The sequence below is a fragment of the Sitophilus oryzae genome, unplaced genomic scaffold (assembly GCF_002938485.1).
Source record: "Sitophilus oryzae breed Bouriz unplaced genomic scaffold, Soryzae_2.0 scaffold_1806_pilon_pilon, whole genome shotgun sequence".
Classification (NCBI taxonomy): Eukaryota; Metazoa; Arthropoda; class Insecta; order Coleoptera; family Curculionidae; genus Sitophilus; species Sitophilus oryzae.
In genome coordinates this window covers 432,575-459,339 of record NW_022146509.1, presented here as the reverse complement: position 1 = coordinate 459,339, position 26,765 = coordinate 432,575, and the positions used below count along the sequence as shown (strand labels likewise).

At 32.4% G+C, this 26,765-nt stretch overlaps 1 protein-coding gene across 1 annotated transcript in view; it reads right to left on the bottom strand.

Moving 5' to 3' along the window:
• Window positions 1-15,124, bottom strand: part of LOC115883092 (tetraspanin-2A-like) — a gene marked incomplete at its 3' end in the record, with an annotated part of 204,586 nt that extends 189,462 nt beyond the window's left edge. The window contains exon 1 of the mRNA XM_030901374.1: window positions 14,864-15,124. Within this exon, the coding sequence (XP_030757234.1) occupies window positions 14,864-14,968 (105 nt within the window). The remainder of the gene's footprint in view (window positions 1-14,863) is intronic.
• Between the last annotated feature and the right edge of the window lie 11,641 nt (window positions 15,125-26,765).

Below are 26,765 nucleotides of genomic sequence, written 5' to 3'. Positions count from 1 at the left end.
CCTATGTAAGGCTGGCGCGATTCTCACCTATAACGTACAGCCACCGCGCACCGTCACGTCAAGCCGCGGCCACTTCGGTAAACATTCTTAAATGGCCAACGATGAACATATTCACACTACCCGTAACGTCGTCGTCCCGTCGCGTCGTGGCAACGTTCATCTACTTGATATTTTATGTCGAGACGGCCGCGGCATCGGTACGGCGCGGCGCGGCGCGGCGAGCGGCTCGACGTGACGATGACGGTACGTTATAAGGAGAATCGCGCCTAAGGCGCTATTAAATGTTATTTCTGTTCGTTTAATGTCTTTTATTCCATTTTTAGTAATAATACGAATATCAGGTAATAAAAGGAGTAACGTATTTCTCCTTATTATTGTTTACTTTCTTAAAAGAAAATATCGTCTGAAATTACCCAAAATGAAAATGTTATTCGTAAAAGATAAATAAATAATTAATTAGTCGTAAAAGGTTTTTTTCTCTTTAAAGGACCTTCTTCGTATTTATACAAGTATACGGCAAAACTTCGTTAAGATAAACATTCATTTTATATTGAAAGAGAAACATTATAATCTGGAAGCTCTACAGCTTTCAGTAAAATTACTGATCGTTGGAATTTTTTTGATTAAATTGGAAAACAGCACAACAACAGCTTGAATAAAATTTAATTAAATAATTTTATTTCAAAAACATTTTGTTGTAGCTCGTTTTAGCGCCAGTGCATTACCATCTGAGTAATATATTTAATTGCCTAGTTGCATTACACTGCAGTGGTGATTCTTTAATAAGTATAGGGCAACGGCCTAGCTACGTCGAAACACCGGTTCCCATTAGAACACCGAAGTTAAGCGACGTAAGGCGATACTGGTGGATGGACGGGTGATCGGTTCGAAACTCTGACCATGATATGGCCGAGGATCGCGGTTCGGATTCCGCGTAAACAAAGTAGGCCCCGCCTAGATTAGCCCTGGCAGCAAAAAGGAGACGTTAACTGAAAGCTTTACTTTACTTCTTTACTTTTAATAAGTATACATATGCACGTGACCCTCGAAATTTAATTCGTCTTCATGAGGATACAAAAAACTGAGACTGTATGATGAGCTATAACTCAAGAAAGGGGAACAAATAGATCTGTAAGGTCGCGGTCCATTGGAGAAACCGACAGGGGTACAGGCACAGCAAGGCTTTTAACCAAGGACCTAGCTCTAAAACCGCAAAAGAACTGCTAATACTTAGCAGGAATAAAGTGCGGATTACAACCGCCCTCTTGACTGGACACATGGCTGTCAAACCTGAACAAGCTCAACCTGTATCAAGGAAGTGTTTGCTGCAGACTCTGCGATAAAGATCCTAAAACAGCGGAGCACATAATATGTCATTGCGAGGCTCTGGATCGCAAGCGACACTTTTTATTTGGGAAAGCTAGGCTAGAACCGGAGGAGCTATGCTCCCATCCTATCAAGGATCTGCATAAGCAAGTGCAGGGTACAGGGATAGGAGAATGGGTGCAAATATAAAAAGGAGAAAAACACAGAATAGGCCTCACAAGTCGCAGTGTTTCCGACAAAGGACGGCCCTTTGTTATGGGAAAAAAAGTTCGCGGTGATTAATCCAATTCCTAAACATTCTAGATTCTACGATGATACTAACTTGATTAGCGAAATGCGCGTCTGGTGTTCAAAGTATATAATGTGTTGGTGTATTGTAAAAATTTAAAGTTTTTATTTTTCTAATAAAGAACGATTATTTATTATACGAACAAAGCAAAGTGTGAGAAGGATCAGAAGTTCAGGTATGTGAGTGAAGTGTTGAACTTTATCAAAATTTTCGTCTTGACGCATGAAACATGGTGCAAAAACGGCATTGTCATATGTCGGCCTCGACGCTCTCAATTTATCTTTGGTATATTTTACTCTGGAGACTAGGGAAATACGTTTTTGTCGCGTATTACATCACCCTCGAAAAATAAAAACAAATTGCCCTTTATTCTCAAACACTAGGTACTTTTCTAGTTTACAGCGCCTTGGAATTTTATATACATTTTTGTAGTTTTACTTTACGATCAAAAAATAGCTAGAATTCTTTTATTTTTATATCTAAAAAAGAATCCAATCCTACATAGTTTGAAACAGTAACGAAATCAAATGAAAATATCAACGAGTTTGCAAACAATTTTTTTTACTAGTTAAAGACCACTGACAAGCTGGTTTCCGTTTGGATTCGACACAGTAGTCGTGTTTAATCACGTTGGTGTCTAATCACCAAATTTCAAGCACAAAATTAGGCTCTATCTCCGAATTTGTAGTGACTAAATATAATTAATTTTTTTTTTTTTTTTCGTTTCTTTGACCTGTATACTATATATTTTTCGTTTTCACTCTTGGCTTTAGGTCGTTGGGGTTGCAAAGATGTTTCTAGATTTTGTTCATTATTTTTTTTTATTTTATGACGACGTTTCGACAGCATATATCTTTTTCAAGCCTCTTGAACGTAGATTCTTACAGAGTTAAAATTTGTTAACACTGGACAACACAATAACACATATTAACTATTGTTTTAATTGTTTTTGGACATTACACTTCACTATAGAGCACGTAGGTATTTCCTTGCAGATCGCTCTGTATAAAACACATTTATCATTTCAATACCCGATGTCTCCTCCAAGAGGCTTGAAAAAGACATATACTGTCGAAACGTCGTCATAAAATAAAAAAATAATGAACAAAATCTAGAAACATCTTTGCAACCCCAACGACCTAAAGCCAAGAGTGAAAACAAAAAATATAATTAATTAAACATAATTTTTTGTCAAAAATGTGTATACCTTTGTGGCGGATTCATTTCGTCAAAAAAATCCTATGGGTATTTCGCCACTGTGAGAAAATTTACAAAATAAAATAGTTAATTTTTGTAAATACTGTTGCGTTAATCCAGTGGAGACTAATATTCAGCAGTGGTTTACTAATTAACAATTTTGCCCAACGGCCAAAAAAATCCTTAATTTTTCGGGAAGTATATCCCCTCTTCCCGTCATAAGAAACAAAAAAAAAAAAACAAAGAACAAAATGACTATTTAAAATATCTATATGCAACTATTCGAGAGCACTTTTTTTTAAACAGATACTTCTGTAAAAACCGTTGACGATCTGTTAAAATGGTCTTATATCAATTTAAACTTAAAAATTAAAAATTACTACCTGATGACATTTACTTAATAAAGTAAAAGCAAAAAGCTTCAGATTTTCTGTATGATTATTTTTTAATTTGTTTTTAATTTTTACGTATCTGATATTTATTGATGTTATGTTCTTTAAAATCAAAGAAGCGATTGCCATGCATTACTAACCGGTACAGATGCATGAGCAATACATTTATTTTTATTAGAAAAAACTATTTTATTTTGCTTTTAGATCTCTTATTTCGTTATAATTTTTGCATTGTTAAAATCTACTCTTTGCCCTGTATCCCATGAATGCTGACAAATCTTAGATTTGTGAAAATCGCTCTTTCTTTTATAATTTTTATGTTCTGTAAAATTTATCACAGAACTTCAATACGCTGATGATTATGCTCTAGTTGCAAAAACATTACAGCAATTGCAGGAAATGCTGAACACATGTACCTGGGTGTACGAGACTTTAGGCCTTAAGCTGAACATTAATAAAACTAAAATCATGTGCACCCCCCCGGAAAGTCAAACAGTGCTATAAAAATTGGAGAAGAACTATTGGAATACGTAGCGGAATCCATTTACCTCGGCAGTTTGATTTCGGAAAAGGCCAATAACAACTCTGAAATTCAGCACAGAATTAGCAGTGCCTCAAGAGCATTCTGGAAATTAAAAGACAGGGTTTTCTACAATCATGACTTGAGCACAAAAACAAAACTTGCAGTGTACCGAGCAATAATAATTCTCATCATGTTATATGGCAGTGAAACCTGGGCGCCGTACCTCCGACACACGAGCGCGTTAAACAAGTTGCAACAGAGACACCTTAGACAACTGTTAAGAATCAAACGGTACCACCATGTCTCAAACGTATCAGTCATTGAAAAAGCAAGCTGCGAGAGCGCTGAAGTCATGATCACTAAATCCCGCTTAAGATGGGCTGGCCACGTATGCAGGATGCAAGAAAACCGCCTACCGAAATATCTTCTTTACGGTGAGCTTGTAGAGGATAAGAGGAAACCGGGTGGACAACTCAAAAGATACAAAGATATTTTCCATGAAAACTTAAAGGGGATAAGTATGCAGGATCAGTGGGAGGAAGCAGCGCACAATAGAACGCATTGGAGGAAAATTGTAAACTCAGTTAACAACGACAATCAAAAATAAAGAGGCAACAAAGTAATGAGATATTTGAATGTCAGGAGTGCCGAAGGGAGATAACTTCACGTATCGGACTTTTCAGTCACGAGAGAAAACGCCTTGCGTAACCTCATGAGAAAAGCTCATGAGAGAAAACGCCTTGCGTAACCATCTTCTGATGGGTGTCAAATACTCGTCAGAGAGTAATGTCAGTAAGTAAGTTTGTGTTCTTTAATTTGAACATTTAAGGGTCTAGATGTTTCACCAATATAAAATTTATCACATTCACATGTAGAATCCATTTTCATTATAATTTTTTGTCTAAATAATTTCTATTATTTTTTTAAAAATAATAAAATGTTCAATAAAATCTTTAATATTTTATTTTATAAAAAACTAAAAAAACATACCCATCTTAATGAATTCAATAGTTCCACAGAAATATGGATACAGTGTAAGACAGCACTTTGAATAATAGATAAAGTTCATTTTTTTTCTCTCAGAATAGATACGTTTGTGTTACTGAAGCATGCAGAAGGGAATAGATAGAAGATAGAGTGATTTATTTCCATGGATGTGGGTATTTGTTTTTCTTTTTCTGGAATTCTTGGATTTCCTTTTCGAGTCTCTTAAATAAGAAAATATCGGGAAAATAATGTGTGTACATCAATCAGTTTTATCTGTGTCTATATTTTCATTTGAAATACTATACAATGTGTCATAAAACATTTTTACATATTATGGATATTTCTGTATTTTATCCAACGCCTTACATATTGAGTTATACTTTTTTTGTCCATATTTTATCCATTTTGTCATTAAATGTAGGTACATTTAAAATAAACTAATATTATAAACTTTACTGGAAAATATTATAAAAATTCCTGATATATTTTTATGAAACACCACACGCTCGTGGATATTTTATGAATGAAATCGGTCATATGATTTTAGAAAATTGCGATCCCCTTGCCGTTGCCCCGATGTTTCAGATCCGTTTGTCAGACTGTACAGTACATTCAAATATAAAAAGATATCGAAATATATATAAAAAACACTTAAATCGGAACATAAACAAAGGTATTGAGACGAATCGCCTATTTAAAAATAAACATATTTCTTAAATTCGAAACATTCAATTTTAAGCCACTCTGTATACATAAACAAAATTATCGATTTTTAAAATATTATACGCAAAACCCGGGAGAGGGTAATCGGACGACAAACAGTAGCTTTGTTCGGGTTCTTGTTATTACCGATTCTGAACCGCCCTAGAACTCTGCAGCGCATACGCAAATGAAATAATGTCTTCATATTTCCTTCTGCGCATACGCATCACAATTCTAGGACGGTTCAGAATCGGTAATAAGAGAAATCCGAAGTAAGCTAGTGATAACAGGTGTAATATAACATGGGTACGCATTTAACGGAATCGATTTATGGCTGTAAATAATTTCAGTTTAAATGTAATCTAAATACAATCGTTTAGTGTCCATTCGTGCCGATGTTTTTGGTTCAGTGTGACAATAAGGGCCTTGGTGAGTGTTTTTCTGCCATGCATGGGCGAATATCTTAGTTCGCAAAAGGGAAACTTAAAACAATACATATAATACGAAGATATTTGCAACAAACATTCAACTTTAGCTTCTAGACTCGAAACCACAGCGTTTTTACCTGCGAGCGGCGACCTGCTAACTAACAAAATCTCTTCAGGTTTGAATGATAAATATAAATGTGGCATGTTTTGAATGTATGAACTACAAACCTTGGTATGTTCTATATTATTATTATTTATCTTCTATTAAAGTTCAGAACAACATAGTTGGATTCTTTGGAATAATAACAAGGTTTTCTCTGCCGTGCTCTTTTACTTGTGAATTCCAGGCAAAGTACAGCACTCCTTTCATTTCATTTAATCAAATAAGTAGAGCTATTTACAAATTTAGCGCTTGGTTTACACAACCTTTTCTCCTTAAATTTCCAAAATATTGCTTCTGTCGGGCGCACCCGAGGTAATTCATAATAAAAAATATTTTTAACACAACGTAGGCTCCTTTATTTCATTTAAATTGTTTGTTATACAGTTAGTCAAAATATTACCTCTTCAACTTTGTTAAACGAACTTGGGTTACTACACTACAGTTTTCAATAAAACACTTTAATAAAATAAATTCGCTAACCATGTTACGGCCATGTTACGTAACCATGTTACCAAAACTGCCATAAAATGTTTTATATTCTAAAATATAAAGTGTTTCATATTCTAAAAATATCTGCTCTAAAATGTTTTATATTCTAAAAATATGTTTACCTTCAGAAACTTATTCTTCTACGTGAACAGCCCTAAATCTATCAGGAGTTATTAAGCCTAGCATGATTAAACTCAATATAAACGTTTATTAAAGCAAAGTATCTGTCAAGTTATAGACGATTAAATTGTGAGGTTTTGCTCGCTTCCGAACTGTTGCTGTCTTTGATCAATATTCGGTTTACTAATAGGAATAATATTAAATTAATACAAGGCTATACCATTTCATGTAGTTGATTAGTTTATAGAATAATTAAGCAATTTATAGAATAATAAAAGCAAAAAATAAAAGAAATATCTGAAGTTAATTGTCTAGGAATTAAAATTCATAATAATTTAAAACGGCCCCCCATATAAACACAAAAAAAAATAGAAAACGCAAGAACAATAATTTGCATACTCCTTAAAATAAATAAAACACACAATACCCTCAAAAATAATAAAACCTATATATCATGTTTTATTCTCATCAAAAAGTCTATAATTTATTAATACGTAGGGCAGTATAAAAGAATAAAACTTTGAAATGCCTTTTTAGGAATTTTATGCCTCTTGATCATCTGCTAATGATGCTAACATGGTTAGCGAAACGCGTGTCTAGTGCAAAAGTAAAAGTGTCTTGGTGTATTGTGGTGAATTGGTTAAGTTGGGTGGTTTTGGTTTTATTTTGCTGTTGTAACACCAAAGGTTCCAACCCCGTACTTTAAAATAAAATACTAAAAATAATATTTAATCTAGAGTAATTAACATCAACACAAGGGTGGGGGGGAAATACCTATACCAAAAACCAAAAGAACGAAATATTAAAGGCAATAAAATATAATATATTACTTCAGTACAAAGTCAAAAACAAGCCAATAAAAAACAAATATTACTTTGAAAATCACCAAATAAACACAAACTTACGAAACTAGAAGAAAATCAGACATCAGAACAGAGAACAGTGAATTGGCTATAACTCATAAATTTTTGGAAAAACCCATATTATAGCTTATATCGCTGAAAAGCTTAAAAAACGGTGCTTTTTATGAACTCATGGCCAACTATGGTTTCCATTTAAAAAAAACATAAATTTGTATCATATGGCAAAAATTACAGGCTTTAGAAAAAACCAGAGAATACAATCTCATTAAGAATCTGATATCTACAACTTTTATCTGAAAACTTTTTGTTTAAAATGTATTACAATTTCATTGCTTTTAATGGAATTAGGGACCATTTTTAAAATATCCAAAATTTGTTTTTTTCGAAATAACAAGTAAGTCATGAACTTTTTCAAAAATCTGATAGGCGCATATTTTTGACCCCAAAAAACTGCAATTCTTTCCCCATTTAACCGACTCTCTATCTCCAGTAGTTTCCGTGATACCCATAGCGAACATCTTAGAAAACTCACCCTTTATATATATTGGAGAAAACTAGCTCGCTTATAATCACGTTTGCGAGATAATGTATTTTTATTTATGGAATTTAATTATAACGAAATCGTAAACGCGCGTTGTTGTACGGCAAAATGTTAGGCTAACTTTATAGAAATTTGCAGCAGGCGGCGGCGGGCGCCTGCAAATTTCGACGTGCTTAGCGCTTTTTAAACGATTAAACCGTAAATTAAATTTTCATTACGGTGGAAATTAATGGAATGGCATATTGGTAGCCATTAAAACCAAAAAATACGGTCTAGGAATTTATAAGGAATGATTTTATGCATTAAAAATGTCGGTCGGGTTTGTTTCTGTGGTAGAAATTGACCAGATGATAACCTGGTTGGTGACAAAATGCTTTTGTAATAAGTTGCAAACAAAATGTATTTATTTATTTTTTTTTATTCTTGGCTTTAGGTCGTTCGGATTGTAAAGATGTTACTGGATTTTGTTTATTATTTCATTTTTATCGACGACGTTTCGACAGTCATATGTCTTTTTCAAGTCTTAAACGTAGATTCCTATAGAACTAAAATTTCGAAAAACTGGACAACACACACATATTAAAACTATTATTTTATTTGTTTAGGAACATCACACTTTAGTATACAGCACGTATTTTCTATTTTATTTATTTCATTACTGGCTGATTTGGCTAAGTGAAGTTTTTTTTTGTTTTTTAGATACAGGGTGTCATATTTTCGTATGTTTTAAAGGGTTTCTCGTTTATGAGTAGAGATACAAAGACACGGTTTTCACATCACTGTACTAATTTTTAATGAAGCTAAATATGCTACACACTGATATGAAAATTTTGCATTTTTCGACCCCATTCGTATTTCCGTATTGCGGTTATCTTAAAAACTGAATCTCATAGACCCCGTCGAAATTTTTGAATATACAGGGTGGCGCACCTCATTCGCCTCGGTTGATTATAGGAAAATGCAAAGATTAGAAACAAAATACTTGGGTATATATGGGGAAGCAATGTGCACAATTTAAAATTATTTTAAAATATACAGGGTGTTTCAGAACTAAGATCCATACCAAAGTTATATTTTTTCTTATGGAACACTTGGTCTTTTATTTCATTTTTAGAAAAAGCATTTATTATAAGGGTTAAATATGTTAAAAATCTTGTTGAAATATTTAAATTTGCACGCTACAATATAGTAGATTATTAACACCCTGTACACTGGCTAGAGAAATAAAATTTACTGAAAAAAGTTATTGCTTCCTTAAAGTTATACAGAGGTATCAAAAATTGCTGATCTATTTTAAGGATTTATTGTACATAAAAACTTTAAAACGTTATTTCAAATAAAACACCCTGTATTTTTTTAAATAAATAGAAGCAGATTCAAATGTTCTTCCAAACTATTTTCCTATAGTAGAATTAATCGTAGCGGTGTTTTTCCACTTTTTTATGAAAACCGGAGGAAATGTGTATATTTTTCCACTCAGTAGTTTTATACAGGTTCGACCGAAAATGTTCTACTCTTCAAACCGGTTAAAAAATATGTAGGTGGTGCCCCCTACAAGTAGGATTCATATTAGCATCGAAATCAAATTTCCCATGTCAAAATACACCCAGACACAGAAAAATATTGTAATAAAAATAAATTTTCTAAACCCTGTATCTTCGAAGCGAGGCATTTTAGGATATACATTTATACAAGCTTTGTTATTAATTTTTATCTCCAGGATGTGCTTCCGAAGTTTTCCGAATACAGTTCGGACCACACTGTATTTTTAGATATGAATATGCCATTCTCCTACTCTTTTCCCTTGAATTCCATATTATTATACAATATTTGGTATCTCATTTATTTGCGGTGGACCTGCTACAAGCATGCGTCACGTGAGATGTCAATTGCAAAGGAGTTCCATAAGTGTTTTATGTAAAAAATTATTTTCAGTATATTTTTTTGTGAATTTTTGAAATATTTTTATAGATGATATTCTGCTATTCTGGACGAAGGCAATTCAAACAAATCAGAGGTCATCACAATCAGTCCAGCCGTCCTTCAGTTATAAACGTAAATGTATCTAATCTTTATTTTATTTTAAATATTTTGTTGTCCTGCAGCTATATACCGGGTGCGTCTTAAAAGTGGCTCACTCCTATAACTTTTTTATTTTTTTAGATGAAAAATCAAGATTTGGTATGTTAGTACATGACATAAATTAGGAATGATTGGCGTATTCAATTGTTTTTGGTCACTTCGTGTTTCACCGGAAATGACTAGAACTTTTGATTTTTAAATGGCACCCTTGGTATTTTTTTACTTTATTAAATAGAAAATGACATATCATACATAACCTTTTGACATTCTTGCTTAATAAAAAATCGAATTTTTAATTTCAATCTAGAGTTCCATCGCTATGTTAAAAACACTAATTCTTAATCAAGAAGCCTTTGAAAAATAGATTCGATCGTCTAATATTTTTAAGGTCTTGTCTTGGCCGGTTAAACGATGCCCAAATCGTATTTTTAATCATATTTCAATTTTTTCAAATGGAACAATGGTGGCTAATTAGCATATACGGACAAAGCATTATTTTACGAATAATTTTATACCACACACTTGGTATTTCGAGTCAAATTTTCGTTACGAGCCGCAAGTTATAATTTCAAATAAACCATATGCGAAAATGTCAAATGTTTACATGATATATCATTCTATTCAGAGTGTTATTTTCTATCAAATAAAGTAAAAAAAAACCGAGGGCGCCATTTAAAAATCAAAAGTTTTAGTCATTTCCTGTGAAACAGAAAGTGACCGAAAACAATTATTGAATACGTCATGATGCAAATGATATGCAAATAATAAACATCTACCTTTGATATGGTTTGCTTTATAATAAACGTATCTATATTTTGGTTAGTTTCCTACAGCATAAAAACCATAGAATAATATATCAAATATAAATATACAAACGGTATAATAATTAACATTGAAATCGAACTCATTTGAAAATAATTAATCATATGTTCTTTCTGGCTTTATGCATTTCGACCAAATATATAATTTTCTTCCATATTCAGTGCGTTCTGCGCCTGACGTATGAATAATCGCGTATACAAACGAAATATGAATATTCAATTAAATTACGCGTCATCGTTCGTTAGAGTTCAGCGTTTCACTCGCACTATTCGAACACATCAAATGAGATTTATTTATCAATAGAGATGGATGAACCTCTCGATTTGCCTTCTGTTTAGTTGCGATAGGATTTTGTAAGATACTGCAAATAACTACTCATTAGAATGTATATCTTGAATTAGTAGATTAGATAGGACCGATAGATAATTTAAAAAAAATGTTTCTATATTGTCAACTATTGTGTTTGTATATCTGTATTTAAAGATTTACGATTGAAAATATATTTTCTCTGTTTCCTGTATTCTCTCTCTCTGTCATTATTCCTACAAGAGGAATGTAGTGGTCAGGTGATGTGTGAGGTTTGTCTCCATAATTCCCTGTCTTGTGCTTCATGTACAAGCGTGTGCAGTGGCTTGTGGGTGATCTTTGATAGCTGGTTTATCCATCGGGAGGGCGAGCGGCCTCTTGGTCTTCTTCCCGGAACCTTGCCCTGTATAATGAGTTTTTCCATACAATCAGCATCCCTGCTCATAACGTGACCGAAATATTTAAGTATACGTGACTGTATAGAAGTTGAGAGGCGCTCTGTGATGTTCAGTTCTTGGATTATGGATTCATTGGTTCGCCGGGCAGTCCAGAGAATTCTGAGCATTCGTCGCCAACAGTACATCTCAGTTGCGTCAATTTTTGTCATTTCTGAATATCTCATCGTCCAGGACTCGGAGCCATACATTAATATAGGAAATATTAGGCAGTGAACAAGCCTTTTCTTAAGTGTTTAGATATATTTTTGTCTCGCCATATCTTTGAGAGTTTTCGCACTGCCACTCTTGTCATTTCACATCTTCTTATTTCCCCTTCTAACGATCCCGTATTGTTTATAAGTGACCCAAGATATATATATATATATATATTGACTTACAACCTCACTACATCAGGTTTGTTGTTGTTTTGCCTATCGATAATCATAATTTTTGTTTTAGAGGGATTAATTTCAAGTCCAAGTTTCTCGCTTTCGTCTTCAACCAATTTTAGAAGCTGCAGTAACTCTTCCTCGTTTCCCGCTAGAAGGACCGTATCGTCTGCAAATCTGAGGTTGGTAATTTTGTGACCATTAATTGTTGTTCCTTTATTAGGTAGGTCTTTTTTAAATGCCTTTGTACTTTATTAATTTTATTGATTTGTAATATCCAACATGTATATTTGTATATATCGTAAACTTAAACACATAATAGATAAAACTTCCACGACACTTATCGCGAAATGGGCCGAAGTAAGTCAAAGTCGAATGGTAAAAAGGGTTATTTCTAGTGATGGGATAACTCGAGCGAAAATTCGAGAAGAAAAAAAGTTGAGTTTTTATATTATCGCAATTACTGACGTTTTCTCGTTATAAAAATAATGACACCCTAACAATATCCTGATAATTCCATTTCAGATGCTCAGAAACATGTCTAATAAATTTATCTAGTTATCTCTTGAAAAAGAAGTCTTTTAAAAATAAGCGGTTTGTGATCGTGATTGTACTTTACTTGATAGGGAAAGGCGTATCGGCAACGCCGCAACAGTACACCGTCGCGCGTCGCGTCGGTCGGTCGCATTTCTCTCACTCCGACTTAATAAGATCCCTATGCGACTTGTACCACACATGTAAATGCCGACCCAAAAGTAACCGTTGCCAGCACGGTATATAGAAAGTTTAAGATTTTTGGTTTTATATCATTTACTTAATAGTACTCAGGAGAGCTGATAATAATTAACAATTATTATTATCGTTAAAACTTTTTAAGTTTGACTTTTGCTATATTATGTTAAAATAAAACAACGGTTTATGATAGACATATATCTTAGCGTTAAAAACTAAAGTGTTTTTTTAATAGTTGTATATAGACGGGAGAATATATACCTTCTGAAAAGTTAAGCATATTTTTGTCTGTGAGACAAAATTTATATACCAGTAAAAAGCCACTGATAAACTAGTTTCCGTTTGGACTCAAAAATAACTATTTTATTTGACTTGAGATTTTTTTCGTGGCAAAAAAAAACATTTTAGAGAAATGAACCCGTCACAAAATTATAAGCATTATTTAGAATTGAAATAACTGAATTTTGTTGAAAATGGTTATATTATAAAAAAAATATAACAAAATTATAAACATAGCTTCATATTTTTTTCTGATAGTATATTTTGTTTCGGCTTCCTGAAAGTTTAAAAAGGGATTATTGAATAATATAAAATAAAAGCTCATAGAGTGATATAAAACCGGTTTTGAATAATTTGGTGGTATATTCAAAGGAACTAATAATTTAGTAGTAGACACCGGAAATTGTGAAATGGATAAAACACTTTTTAAATTTTTGGCAATATTTTTCACGTACATAAAATTCACTAAACCGGTAAAAATTGGTTAGTTCCTTTTATAAGCTGCCTTTTGTGTAAATAATAGTAAATTTTGAATTGAATAAAATTATTCTAAAAAATAACAATACCCTTTCAATAAATAAAATAATACCAATATCTATATTTTTGTAAATACCAACATAATATGACAGGTTTGGTTATCTATAGGTAATATAAAATATCGATTTGCAAAAAAGAAGTCTATAGAAGTATTTCTAATAATCTACTGATGATGGTAATATGAAAACTCAAAACGTGCTACCGCAGTACAAAAAAAAGTTTGTTGATGTTTTGTAGTACAACTGTGTACATTTATTAATGAAACAGGATAACATATACGATCAAATGAAAAGTAAATTATAGAACATAGGTATACAGATTAAATATTTTTTGACATATATTTATGATAGGTAACTCATAATCTACACACTGAGTCATCATAGTTTCATCAAGCGAGATTAGAGATAATAATGATTTCTGCAATTTCTTAATCAACTTAGCTGTTTCCTAAAAATATGAAAGGAATTTACTCATTATTACTCTCGTTACTTACTCATCATAGTAGAGTAAAAACTTAAATTTTCCAAAAAATCCTCTATCTATTTTTTCTTTATTCTTTGTATTTTTTGCTTCCCACGACGGAAAGAGATAAACTTTCCGAAACGTTAAGTATTTTTTTATTCGTTAGGCAAATTTGTCGAACTGTAAACATAACTTCTGACAAGTAGTTTCCGTTTGGGATTAACGCAGAAGTGTTTAAAAAAAAATAACTATTTTATTTTGTAGATTTTCTTGCAGTGGCGAAATATCTATAGGTATTCTATAGGATTTTTTGGAGAGATGAATCCGCCACATAGATATAGACATGTTTTACCTAAATTTTATCAATGTCAATATATGTAAATGTTTTACTTATTTATAGTAAACGATGTTTAAAATATATATTTTTCCTAATTTTAAAATAACTTGCTTGCTTAAGCATTTTTTTCTTTGTTAAGCAAATTTTTATTACTGTAAACACAACTTCTTCGTTTAGGTTTAACGCAGAAGTGTTTACAAAAAATAACTATTTTATTTTATAGATTTTTCTTGCAGTGCAGTGGCGAAATACCCATAAAGGATTTGTTTGGAAAGATATTATGTTATATAGCTAATATCTCACACCACACCCATTTATCAATTCTTTTGTGACACTTTCACAAATTTACCATGCTTTTATACAAATAATTTTCTGATATTTACGGAAAAGTTCGTTTTTAAATGAATGAACAATGTCACGTACTAATAATATCTCTAAAACAATTTGTGAATTTACTTACCCACGCAATAACGTTTGTGAACAGAATTAAGTATTTGATAACCGCGATTTGATTTTCGAGTTTCATTATGCTTCCTTCACCTTCACCATCACCTTTACCGGCCATTTTGACACCCCGAAAATAAAAACACTAATTAAAAAAAGGCACAAAATAACTAAAACAGAGCCTTCTGCGTCAAAAGCGAAACTATGTCACTTTATCTTGAACTAGTCTGTGTCGAAAACTCAAGTGCGCTATTACCAAACCCTGAAAATTCTTAAAACTCTTAGAATGAGGTACGTCCTGCATTATTTTAACGGTAAATTGTCTATTCTAAGCGGTCTGCAATAAAGATTATTAGCGTTTATTTCGAGAATACATCCGAAGATAAGATAAGGTAGAATTATCGTTATCTGAAGATAATTATGTTAGTCATTCACCTGCTTTAGATATATACTAGAAATAATGGTGTGTAATACAGGATAAAAATATTTTTATTACACTTTTGTTGATTCTTAGAGTAGATTTGACCCAATACATCCAATATATAGTGTATTTTATTTATCATTTTGGTATCATTTATCATTTTTTTGTAGTTAACAAGCACCATTTTGCATAGAAGGTGTGTTAAGCTTCATAATATGTCTCAACTCTAATTTCCAAAAAAATAGTAATTAAAAAATTAACTTTTCAATTCTAGGATAGTGTAGGAGATAAGTGTAAGATAATTGACAGGAGAAATACTGGTAAATCATGTTTGAGAAAATTAGCTATACTTGTAGCATATAATCACGTATAATAGAAAAACCCAAAAGTATATTTTGCTTATTATGCACACAAACCTTACATTCTGTTATGTACACACACCATACATGAACTTTTTATACAGGGTTGTGCGAGTAGAGCATCCCATCAGACTATTAAAAAATATATCATTAGAAAAACTCGCCAGAAACTGGCAATAAAAAAAATTGCAGATAATAATAAGTAAAAAATATTGTATACATTTTTGTTTTAAAATGCTTCTTTTCAGAGTTACAGGGTGTATTTAATTTTTATTTTAGTTTTTTCCAAATAATTTCTGAACTAACGTCGATTTTTGGATTTAAATTGATATGTCTGCGTTTTTCTTAAAATAAGAAATTCGGTTTCAATATTATTATGACCAGTACTTGTAGAGGACAACACTTACATGTTTTAACTCTTTTGAAGAGCAATAACTTTTCGTCTGTATCTCTATTAAGCTGCTGATATAGATATTATTTTTTTATTCCCTTTTGGGCGTAAAAAACTGCAGAACTGTGTATTTTTTGTCTTAGTAGGGGCGTTAAGGTGTAATACAGGCACGGACGAGAAGTTATTACTCTGCAAAACAGTTAAAAATATATACATATACAGGGTGTCATAGAAATAAGTATTTTAAGGGGTGGTAGATCTCGATAAAAGAAACATATTTTCTCTTTATTATTTTTCAAATAAGTCCAAAATAACGGAGTTATTAAATTTCCAAAAAAAAAAAATGATTTTTTGCTAAAATTTTGAGATCCACTGGATCTTTTCTGGATTTTCTTTCTTGTAAATTTAATTTAATACTTATGTTGCCATATTATCAAGAAATTATGTTTTTTAACTAAAAACTAAACAAATTTCAAAAAAAAATTTCAAAGATTTTCGAATTTTCAATTTTTTTTCCCCGAAAAAAAACTCATAGGCTTGTTTCTGGGGCTGAACTATACTACCAGTTAAAATATTTGCACTTATTTCTGGGACACCCTGTATAAGTGGCGCCTATTAGGAGTCTTACTAATAACATAGAATTTCTTATGCAAACAAATATTCAATTAACAATTTTTATCCAAATATCCATTTTCGTTCAGAAAATGTTTGGAAAAATCCCTTTTAAAAACCCCTTAGAACAAAAATGCATGCAAACTTTTTTAATTATTTTTATCAGTTGTAGAAGTTTTCTGATTACAATTCTGGCCACACAATAAGACAGTAACGATCTACAGCAATTTTAGCATTGATTTTGGTTCCTCATCAACACACTTATAAATAGTGTTTACGGTTTTCTAATGTCACTCTCATTGAAAAGTCATATTATTATTGTTTATGGACGTTTACTCTAGTAGAGATAGTTTTAAGTAGGTACTGGAATATCGGCTATAGCTGCTTTAATTGATCATGGTAAAAATAAAATTTTGGACTTAAAACCATATCTGCTAGAGTAACTGCACAACAGACAATAATAATACGATTTTTCAAAGGCAGTGGCATTCATTAAATCACAAACACTATTTTAGTAAAGGCATGGTTTTAATATAAAAAATAAGAAAAAATTTTAGTGTCGTCTTCAAAAGCGAATATCTCCAAAATTCAGCTATTGAGATAAATCAACAAAGTATCGAGAAAAGATACATCTATATGATTAAATAATTTTTACATTACATGCTTTGTTGACTCACTCCACAGGGTGTTGCAAACTTTCACCAAAGTATCAACATTTTGTTTTCTTTCGTATGAATGACAGATGGGACTTTCAATTTTAATTTAGAAAGACATACTAAAAAGTAAAATAATTTAGCTACAAGTTGCTTAAAAATCATCAAAATGGGTCCACTAGTACACAATATATAAAACTTTAAAATACGAGAAAATTTTAAGGTGCCCGTTTCTCGTGTCGCTGAGTGTAATTACAATAAATGAAAACACTCATTTTTAACCAATAAGTTACTTTTTTATATTAATTATATATTAGCTGGAAATAGTTCCAGAGAAACAGTTTTTTTATTATTAATTTATATTTAAAAAATGTATAGGAATGCGGGTAAGTAAATACAAATTCCCGTCATTTTTTAAATTATCTATTATCTATGAAAAATTAGATGCAAATATAAAATATAAAAAATTTTTGGTCTTGGTCTTGGTCTTTGGACAAAGACCAATACAAAAAAAGGCTTCCTTTCAGATCACTCTACATAATCCTAAGATATGAGTAGATATATTTCGATAGTTTCGGAGATATTAATAAATAAATAGAAATATATTCCTTTCAGCCTTAAAAATATTAAAAATACAAGAACTGTCCTGAAATCAAACTACATTATGTATTTACGTTAGATGGCTGTACTTACTTTGCTATAAATACCTTTTTTTTTTAATTTTTAAATTTCTTGTTTTTTTTTTAAATGGAACACCCGGTATATTATTTTTTTTTTGTAAATGGAGAATTAAAAAATGAACATTTTTTGTATTTAGAGTATTTCATTTTTTTTCTTTTTTCTTTTTGCTTTTTATAATAAGAGTAACACATTTTCGTCCGTACTTGTATAACACCTACTGAGCGAAAATATACACATATACGTAATTTTTTACGCCAAAAAAGTTTTCTTGGTAAAAATTGCTACGAGCAACCTTTATCGGCAAAAATAAAATAAACACAATGATTAGATAGTTATATGTTATATTAGATGTATACTAGAGTTGTATAGTTATTTTTTGTAAATTAATTATTTTATACATTGATCATTAAGTTTTACCAGAAAAATTACTGCGTAATAATACTGCGGAAATGTATATTTTTGCACTCGATGCTGGCTCTAGTTGCAAAAACGTTACAACAATTACAGGAAATGTAAATAAAAGAATATATAAAAAATGCTGGTCTTGGTCTTGGTTCATTCTTGCACGGTAGGTCATGATTTTTGGTGCAAGACCAAGACCAAAACTGCAAATTCAAGACCAGTCTCGCTCATGACTAGTTCTGTGTGACCGTTAAAACTTAAATTTATGTGTTCATTTGCACTTATCAAAGAACAGCTAATAGACGTTGAGTTGATTAAAAAAAATAGTCTTCTTTGATTCAGTAATTATCCGCCGTTCCGGATAAATTCGTTATCGACGCAAACTTTAAATGATCGTAATTTGATCGATGGTCTCGGATAACTGTTTTACCTTCTGAGCGAAGCAGAGAGGCGGCAAGTTGCCTCTATTAAGCTAATAATAAAGCCCGGTATGATTGCACGGCAGCGGATTTCCCCGAGGGCGCGGTACAGGAGCAAAGTTTGAATTTCTCGATGGCGCACAGAAGCAATAACTGTGTGGTAATTTGTTGCACCAAGAAATCCGATGCCGTATCGAGCCAAATTATTAGACGAAGTTTAGTACGGAGCTCTGCTAGTCCTCCTTACAAACGTAAGTACAACTCTGTATTAGTAATGCTGCCGGCGTCCTTTGATCAAGACCTAATTACAAGATATATATCGGAATACGTGCATTTATTCAGTATACTTATAGGTCATACAGGGTGGCGCCGCCTCTCGTACGACGCGGAGACTCCAAGGAGAACGGTAGTTTATATTGAAATAAACTTTTATTAGCATATGTAGGTTATCTGAAAGCATTTTATAAAAATACTAGCGTGTAACCGCGCGACTTCGTTCACGTCGAATTAATCATTTGTAATGGGATGATAAAGCAAAGCAAGAATTTCCGTTAACATACAAACTGGATAAAATTTTCTCACATTTATGTCAGCATGAGAAAAAACAACCCACAGAAAATCAGTTTGCCAAAAATTAAAGCTTTAAACGTCAAGCAGTTTAAGCAGAATCGTGATTACTCAATGGTCATATTTTATGAAACACCCTGTATAAATTTAAAAAAAAATCTTAAAATCTGTAAAACAACAAAATAAAAAATACGTGTTTAATAGTTTTTCCGAAAAACTCACCGGTTTTTAAATATAAAATATTCTAATATTTGAGGGGTGGTTTCACCCCCTTAGAATTCGAGTTTCGAAAAATCCATACTTATCGAACCTCTACACCCTAAAGTCAATCCGTTCTCCAAAAATCAGCTTTTTACGTCAAGCGCTTTAAGCAGGATCGTGATTAATCAATGACCAGATTGTTCGAAACACCCTGTATACATTTTTAAAAAATCTCAAAATATGTAAAAAAACGAAATAAAGTATACGTGTTTAAGCGTTTTTTCGGAAATTTTACCGTTTTTTAAATAAAAAATTGGCGCCTGGAGGCCCGTATAGCCGCCCATACTACGAGTAAAATATGTTAATATCTCGAAAACTGACTTTGAACTGATTTTGATGTTATTACAAATTTAGTTGCAAATATTATTCCTAATCTTAATTTGAAAACCGCGTTTCGCTAGCTACTGTAATTTTGGAGTTACGATTTTTTAAAATTTTTAACCCCCTCCCATACCCCCTTTCCAACAGACGGACAGACGGACAGACGGACAGACGGACAGACGGACAGACGGACAGACGGACAGACGGACAGACGGACAGACGGACAGACGGACAGACGGACAGACGGACAGACGGACAGACGGACAGACGGACAGACGGACAGACGGACAGACGGACAGACGGACAGACGGACAGACGGACGGACAGACAGACAGACAGACAGACAGACACCATGAAAATATTATGTATTTAGGTCATTTATGACCCAAATAACTCATTTTGAGTGAAATTAAAAAACCTTTTTTTTTGCCGATCTTAATAAAAGCCTACCATACCTATTGGTATGGTCGGCTAAAAATATTGTAATATTTGAGGGGTGGTTTCACCCCCTTGGAACTAAAATTTCGTAAAATCCCTTCTTATCGAACCTCTACACCCTAGAATCAATCTGTATGCCAAAATAAGCTTCTTACGTTTAGTGGTTTGAGCAGGATCGTGATTAATCAGTGAGTCAGTTACTTAATAATTTTACATATACAAGTACAGATACAGGGTCCGGCAATAGTGCGTCGCGGCGTCGGGCATTTGTAGCTCTTGGAAATTTTGTTTACGTGCTGTATGTGCTAGGATGTATTTCAGGAATATATTTTAACTTCTACAGAGCGGTTAAAAAAAGTGTGAGTGGACGGGATGATTTTTTGTAACATTAACATTATAACACCCTGTATATTATTTCATTTTTGGCTTCCTTTCAGATCACTCTACGTAATCCTAAGATATGAGTAGATATATTTCGATAGTTTCAGGGATATTAGTAATTGAATAAAGATATATTTTTTTTCAGCCTTTCTTAAAAAAAATATTAAAAATACAATAACTGTCCTGAAATCAAAACTATATTATGTATTTACGTTAGATGGTCTGGTACTTACTTTGTTATAAATGTCGTAACCTTAAATCATAGAGGATGTTCAAAATTCCACGCGAAACTTTCTCAAATATAAAATAAATTTTCTTCGTTTTTTTTAAATGGAACACCCGGTATATTCTTTTTTTTTTTGTAAATGAAGAATTAAAAATGGACATTTTTTGTCTTTAGAGCATTTCAAAATTTTTGACTGTTTCGCAGATATTCGCGGTTTTATATTTCATATGGCATTTTCCATAGTAAACTTTTTCTCTCGTATGTTGTTTACGTTACTCGTATGTTGTTTACGTATGCTTTACGTTACCATTTAAAGAGTTATACTGATATCAAGCCGAAACAATATCTGAGATACCTTAAGAAAGATTTTTGCAAATCTTTCTTAAGGTATAGAAACATTTGCATAAAAAATCAAAATGTCGGCAAATAAACGATTTTAAAGCACCCATCAGAAATCATTTAATTTTTAATTAAGCAACCTATACGCAAGAAAATCACAATTGAAATATTGAATAAAGGTTTAAGAAAAAGAAAGATATCTATAGTTACTTTTAATTACAATTTACTCTGAACTTCTAAAAAATGCAAAATTAAACTATATAATTTCTACAAGGAATTCTCAACCAACGATATTTTCAACCTATTCCAGTGCAAATTGCTGCAAACTCAGATAATACTGATATTTATAAAAATGGCTTTGTATTTGACATTATTGATTCTTGCAGTTATCATACTTTTCAATTATTGGTAAAATATTTTATCCTTTAACTTTTTTAATTCAATTATTTTTATGTCAATCATCTGCCTTTTGGTAATTCCATATCAAAATTAATAACGATAGAATTTTCAAACCGGATTTAATTTAAAATTGAATTTTATTTAAAAATTAGGATATCGCTTTGACAAATACACATTGACAATGGTTCTTTAATATTAACGATAATTTACTTTTAAATCGTAATCAATAAATTTCAAACAGTGACAAAAGTAAAGAAAGACCTGCAGGGTGGTCCGAATTGTATTCGGGAAACTTCGGCAGCATACTCTGCAGATAAAAATAAGTAAAACAGTTCGTATAAATTTTTGTCCGAAAATGCTTCGTTTTGGAGATACAAGGTGTTGAAATTTTATTTTTATTATTTTCCGATTATTTCTGGACTATAGTTGATTGATATTTGAATCAAAACTAGTGTCTCAGTGTTTTTTGATATGAGAAATTTCATGTCGATGATTGTAGGGAGCGTCACCACATGCTTTTTATGATAAGAGTAATCAATTTTCGTCCGTACTTAAACTACTGAGTGTATAAAACTACTGAGTAAAAAAATACACATTTCCGTAATTTTTTACGTCAAAAAAGGGGGGGTTCTTGTTAAAAATTGCTAAGAGCAACCTTTCTCAAGATATTTGGAATGGAAATCAATATTAGTCAATACATGTCAATATCGGCAAAAATAAAATAAACACAATTATTAGACAGTTATATGTTATATTAGATGTATACTAGAGTTGTATAGTTATTTTTTGTAAACTAATCCAAGTTTTACCAGAAACGTTACTGTGTAATAATACTGGGGATGTATATTTTTGCATTCTATGCTAGCTCTAGTTGCAAAAACGTTACAGCAATTACAGAAAATGCTGAACACGTTTACCTGGGCATACGAGACTTTGGACCTTAAGCTGAATATCGGTAAAATTAAAACCGTGTGCATTTCCTCGGAAAATCATAACACTGCTATAAAAATCGGAGGAGAACTATTGGAATATGTAGCGGAATTCAATTACCTCTCAATTACAGTTTGATTTAGGAAAAGGCCAATATCGACTCTGAAATTCGGCATGGAATTAGCAGCGCCTCAAGAGCATTCTGGAAATTAAAAGACAGGGTTTTCTACAATCCTAACTTGAGCACACAAACGAAACTTGCAGTGTACCAAGCAATAATAATCCCCACCATGTTATATGGAAGCGAAACCTGGGTGCCGTACCACCGGCACACGAATGTATTAAACAAGTTAGAACGCGACAACAAACAACAGAGACACCTTAGACAATTGTTAAGAATCAAATAGTACCGCCATGTCTCAAACGTATCAGTCCTTGAAAAAGCAAGGTGCGAGAGCGCTGAAGTCATGATTACTAAATCCCGCTTAATATGGGCTGGTCACCTATGCAGGATGGAAGAAAACCACCTACCTCTCCTTTACGGTGAACTTCTAGACGGTAAGAGGAAACCGGGTGGACAACTAAAAAGATACAAGGATATTTTCCATAAAAACTTGAAGGGATAAGTATGCAACCTCAGTGGGAGGAAGCAACGGAAAATAGAACGCAATGGAGGAGAATTGTAAACTCCGTTAACAACGACAACCACAAAGTAAAGAAGCAACAAAGCAATGAGATTTTTGAATGTTTGGAGTGCGGTAGTCAGATAACATCACGTATCGGGCTTTTCAGTCACAGAAAATCTCATGAAAAAAAAGCCTTGCGTAACCATCTTCTGATGCGTTTCAAATGCTCGTCAGCGGGTAATAGCAGTAGAAGTAGTAGTGTAGAATGTAGAATGCTTAGGAGGGGAGTTAGTCACCGCGACCTTAAAGATCTATTGTAGTAGTAGTAGTAGTTTACTAGTATAGGGACGAAAAGTTATTACTTTTCAAAACAGTGAAAAAACACGTAGGTGGCACCCTCTATATGTAGGAAACATCAAAATCGAATTTTCCATGTCAAAAAACACTCATATACCAATTGTCATACAAAACAGTGAAAAAACACGTAGGTGGCACCCTCTATATGTAGGAAACATCAAAATCGAATTTTCCATGTCAAAAAACACCCATATACCAATTGTCATACAAATATCGACGTTAATTCAGAAATTATTTCGAAAAAATCTGAATCGAATAAAAATTATTTTTGATTTGGAAAAGTCAAAAAATGAATAAAAATGATTTTTAAACGAACCAACCAGTTATTATAAAACAAAATAAAATATGCAAGTTGCATTCGGAAAGCTTTGCCCTTTAATGATGTTAACGAATGCAAAAATTCTTATTTTTTTCTGTATTCTATCTGCATTTGTATTTTCTCCTAGAACAAGTAAAACTCCGGAAAATTATGAGTTGCATAGTTACTATATGTTAGAGTTCCAATGTTATGCTTAATTATAAAGTTTTCATAATTACTAATTAATAACATTTTCTTTTTCTGTTTACCTTCATTAAAACATATTTCGTTAAAAGTTTAGATTTCTACACAATAATATAGTCATGAGAGACGGTGTTTTTCAAAAAATAATAAGCTAGTATAAATAAAATATAGAGAAGGACTTACCATTTCCATTTTCTAACAATTTCTACAAGATGCTAGCAAATCAAAATATATACGCACAACGTCTAATGTCGCTTAATTTCGTTGATCGGGAATTAGTGTTGCACCATACGGCGCTCTCAGGCGACTCGTGTATTTGGCAAACCGGCCTACTGCGTCAGGCATCTATAAAAAATGTCTAAGTTTTTTATTATAGAAGCTACGATGCTCTATCGCCTGACCCTTTGCCAATCATAATAATTTGCCAAGTACACGAGTCGTCAGAATCCGGCCTTAAGGCGGAGTCTGACCACTCGTGTACTTGACAAACATTTGTTATTGGGATATACTTGCCATGTTGTGTGGGCAGTTTCCTTGTGTAATTTTTTGTCAACCGTCGCGTAGCGTAAGCATCGAGCTGGTTGCAAAAAATGTTGTTTACAAATATAGTATACTTGCCATATACCCAAATATTGGTGTACTTACCAAGTGCCAGATACACCAGTCGTCAGAGTCCACCTTTATTATTGACCTAAAGGCCGATTCTGACTCGTGTACTTGGCAAGTATACTATCTTTGTAAACAATTTTTTTTTGTAACAAGCTTGGCGCTCAGGCGGCGCATTGAGTGAAAAATAATTGCACAAGGGAACCGCTCACACAACATGGCAAGTATATCCTAATAACAAATGTTTGTCAAGTACACGAGTCGTCGACGACTCGTGTACTTGGCAAATATTTGCTATTGACATACAGGTTCCGGTAATAATGCATTGGGCATCTGTAGCTCCTATACTTAACAATGGGTATCTTACAATTTTGATGCATTTTAAAGTTTAATATAATATTTTGTTCTAGTCGGCCGATTTTGATTATTTTTTTAGCAATTTGTAGATAAATTATTTGACTTTTTAGTGCCTGTTTCTAAACTAAAAATGAAAGTTTCCATCTGTCAATTATACGAGGAAAAACAAAATGTTGATATATATACAGACCAAGGAATCTAAAAATTAATACAGATCTAAAATCTAAAATTTTACATATTGCGTTTTACTGTGCCGATTTTGATGTTTTTAAGAAACTTGTAGCTAAGTTATTCGACTTTGTAGTATCTCTTTCCAAATTAAAAATGAAAGTTGCAATCTGTCAGTTATATGAGGGAAAACAAAATGTTGATATTTAGGTGAAAGTTTGAAACACCCTGTGGAATATGTTAACAGACCAAGAAATCTAAAAATTTTATTTTATCATCTAGATATAACTTTTCTCGATAGTTTGTTTTTTGATTCATCTCAATAGCTTTATTTTTGTTAGAGATATTGGTTGTTGAATAAGACAGTAACAATTGACCACAGTTTTAGCATTGATTTTGGGTCCTCATCAACATTTATCATAAACACTAACAAAATAGTGTTTATTGTTTTTGTAATATCACTGTCATTGAAAAATCATAATATTACTGTTTATTAGCATTTACTCTAGTTGAGATGGTTTTAAGTTCTGCAGTATCGGCTATTGCTATTTTAAATGATCATTGTAGAGATCAATTTTTGGAATTAAAACCATATCTGCTGGGGTAACTGCCCAACAGACAATAATAATATGAGTTTTGAAAGACAGCGACATTACATAAATCAAAAACACTTTTTTATAGGTCTGTTGCCTTGGACCAAAAGCAAAGGCATGGTTTTAATGTAAAAAATACGTAAATATGTTAGTGTCCTTCTTCAAAACCGAATATATCCAAAAAGAGCTAATTGAGATAAATCTAAAAACAAACTATCGAGAAAAGATACACCTAGATGATAGAGTGATTTTTAAATCGCTTACTTTGTTAAGGTACTCCACCGGGTGTTGCAAACTTTCAAACCAAAATATCAACATTTTTCCCTCATATGTATAATTGGCAGATAGCAACTTTTAATTTTAATTTAGAAAAAGGTACTAAAAAGTCAAATAATTTAGCTAAAATTTGCTTAAAAATCATCAAAATCGGTCCACTAGAAAACAATATAATATAAAACTTGAAAATACATAAAAAAATTAGGTGCCTGTTTTTCGTACCGGTGAGTGTATATAATAATGGGGTGTATGTAATAATAGGTGTGTTCAAACCCGCCGCAGAACCGTCACCGAACGATCACGCTCGTGCGCAGTAATTCAAATGTGTTCCAACCGAGATTTGACGGTTATTGGACGATCCTATTTGAGTACCAACCTACCTTGGGATCGTTTATTTACGATTTCAGAACGGTAATTTCAGTACATGGTCTAAATTGAGAACTGTTTGGGTTGACTTGCGCATTAAAGCATATTGGCAGGAATTATCGATTTTTAACAGCTGATTCTGGTCCGGCGTCCGGCTGATGCTTCTGTCTTGGTTATTTTTCACGAATTCGAATACGTGTGCGTTATACTTTTGCTTTTAAGTTTGTGTGGAGTAAATCGTTCGGTGACGATGAAAATCGGAGTGAC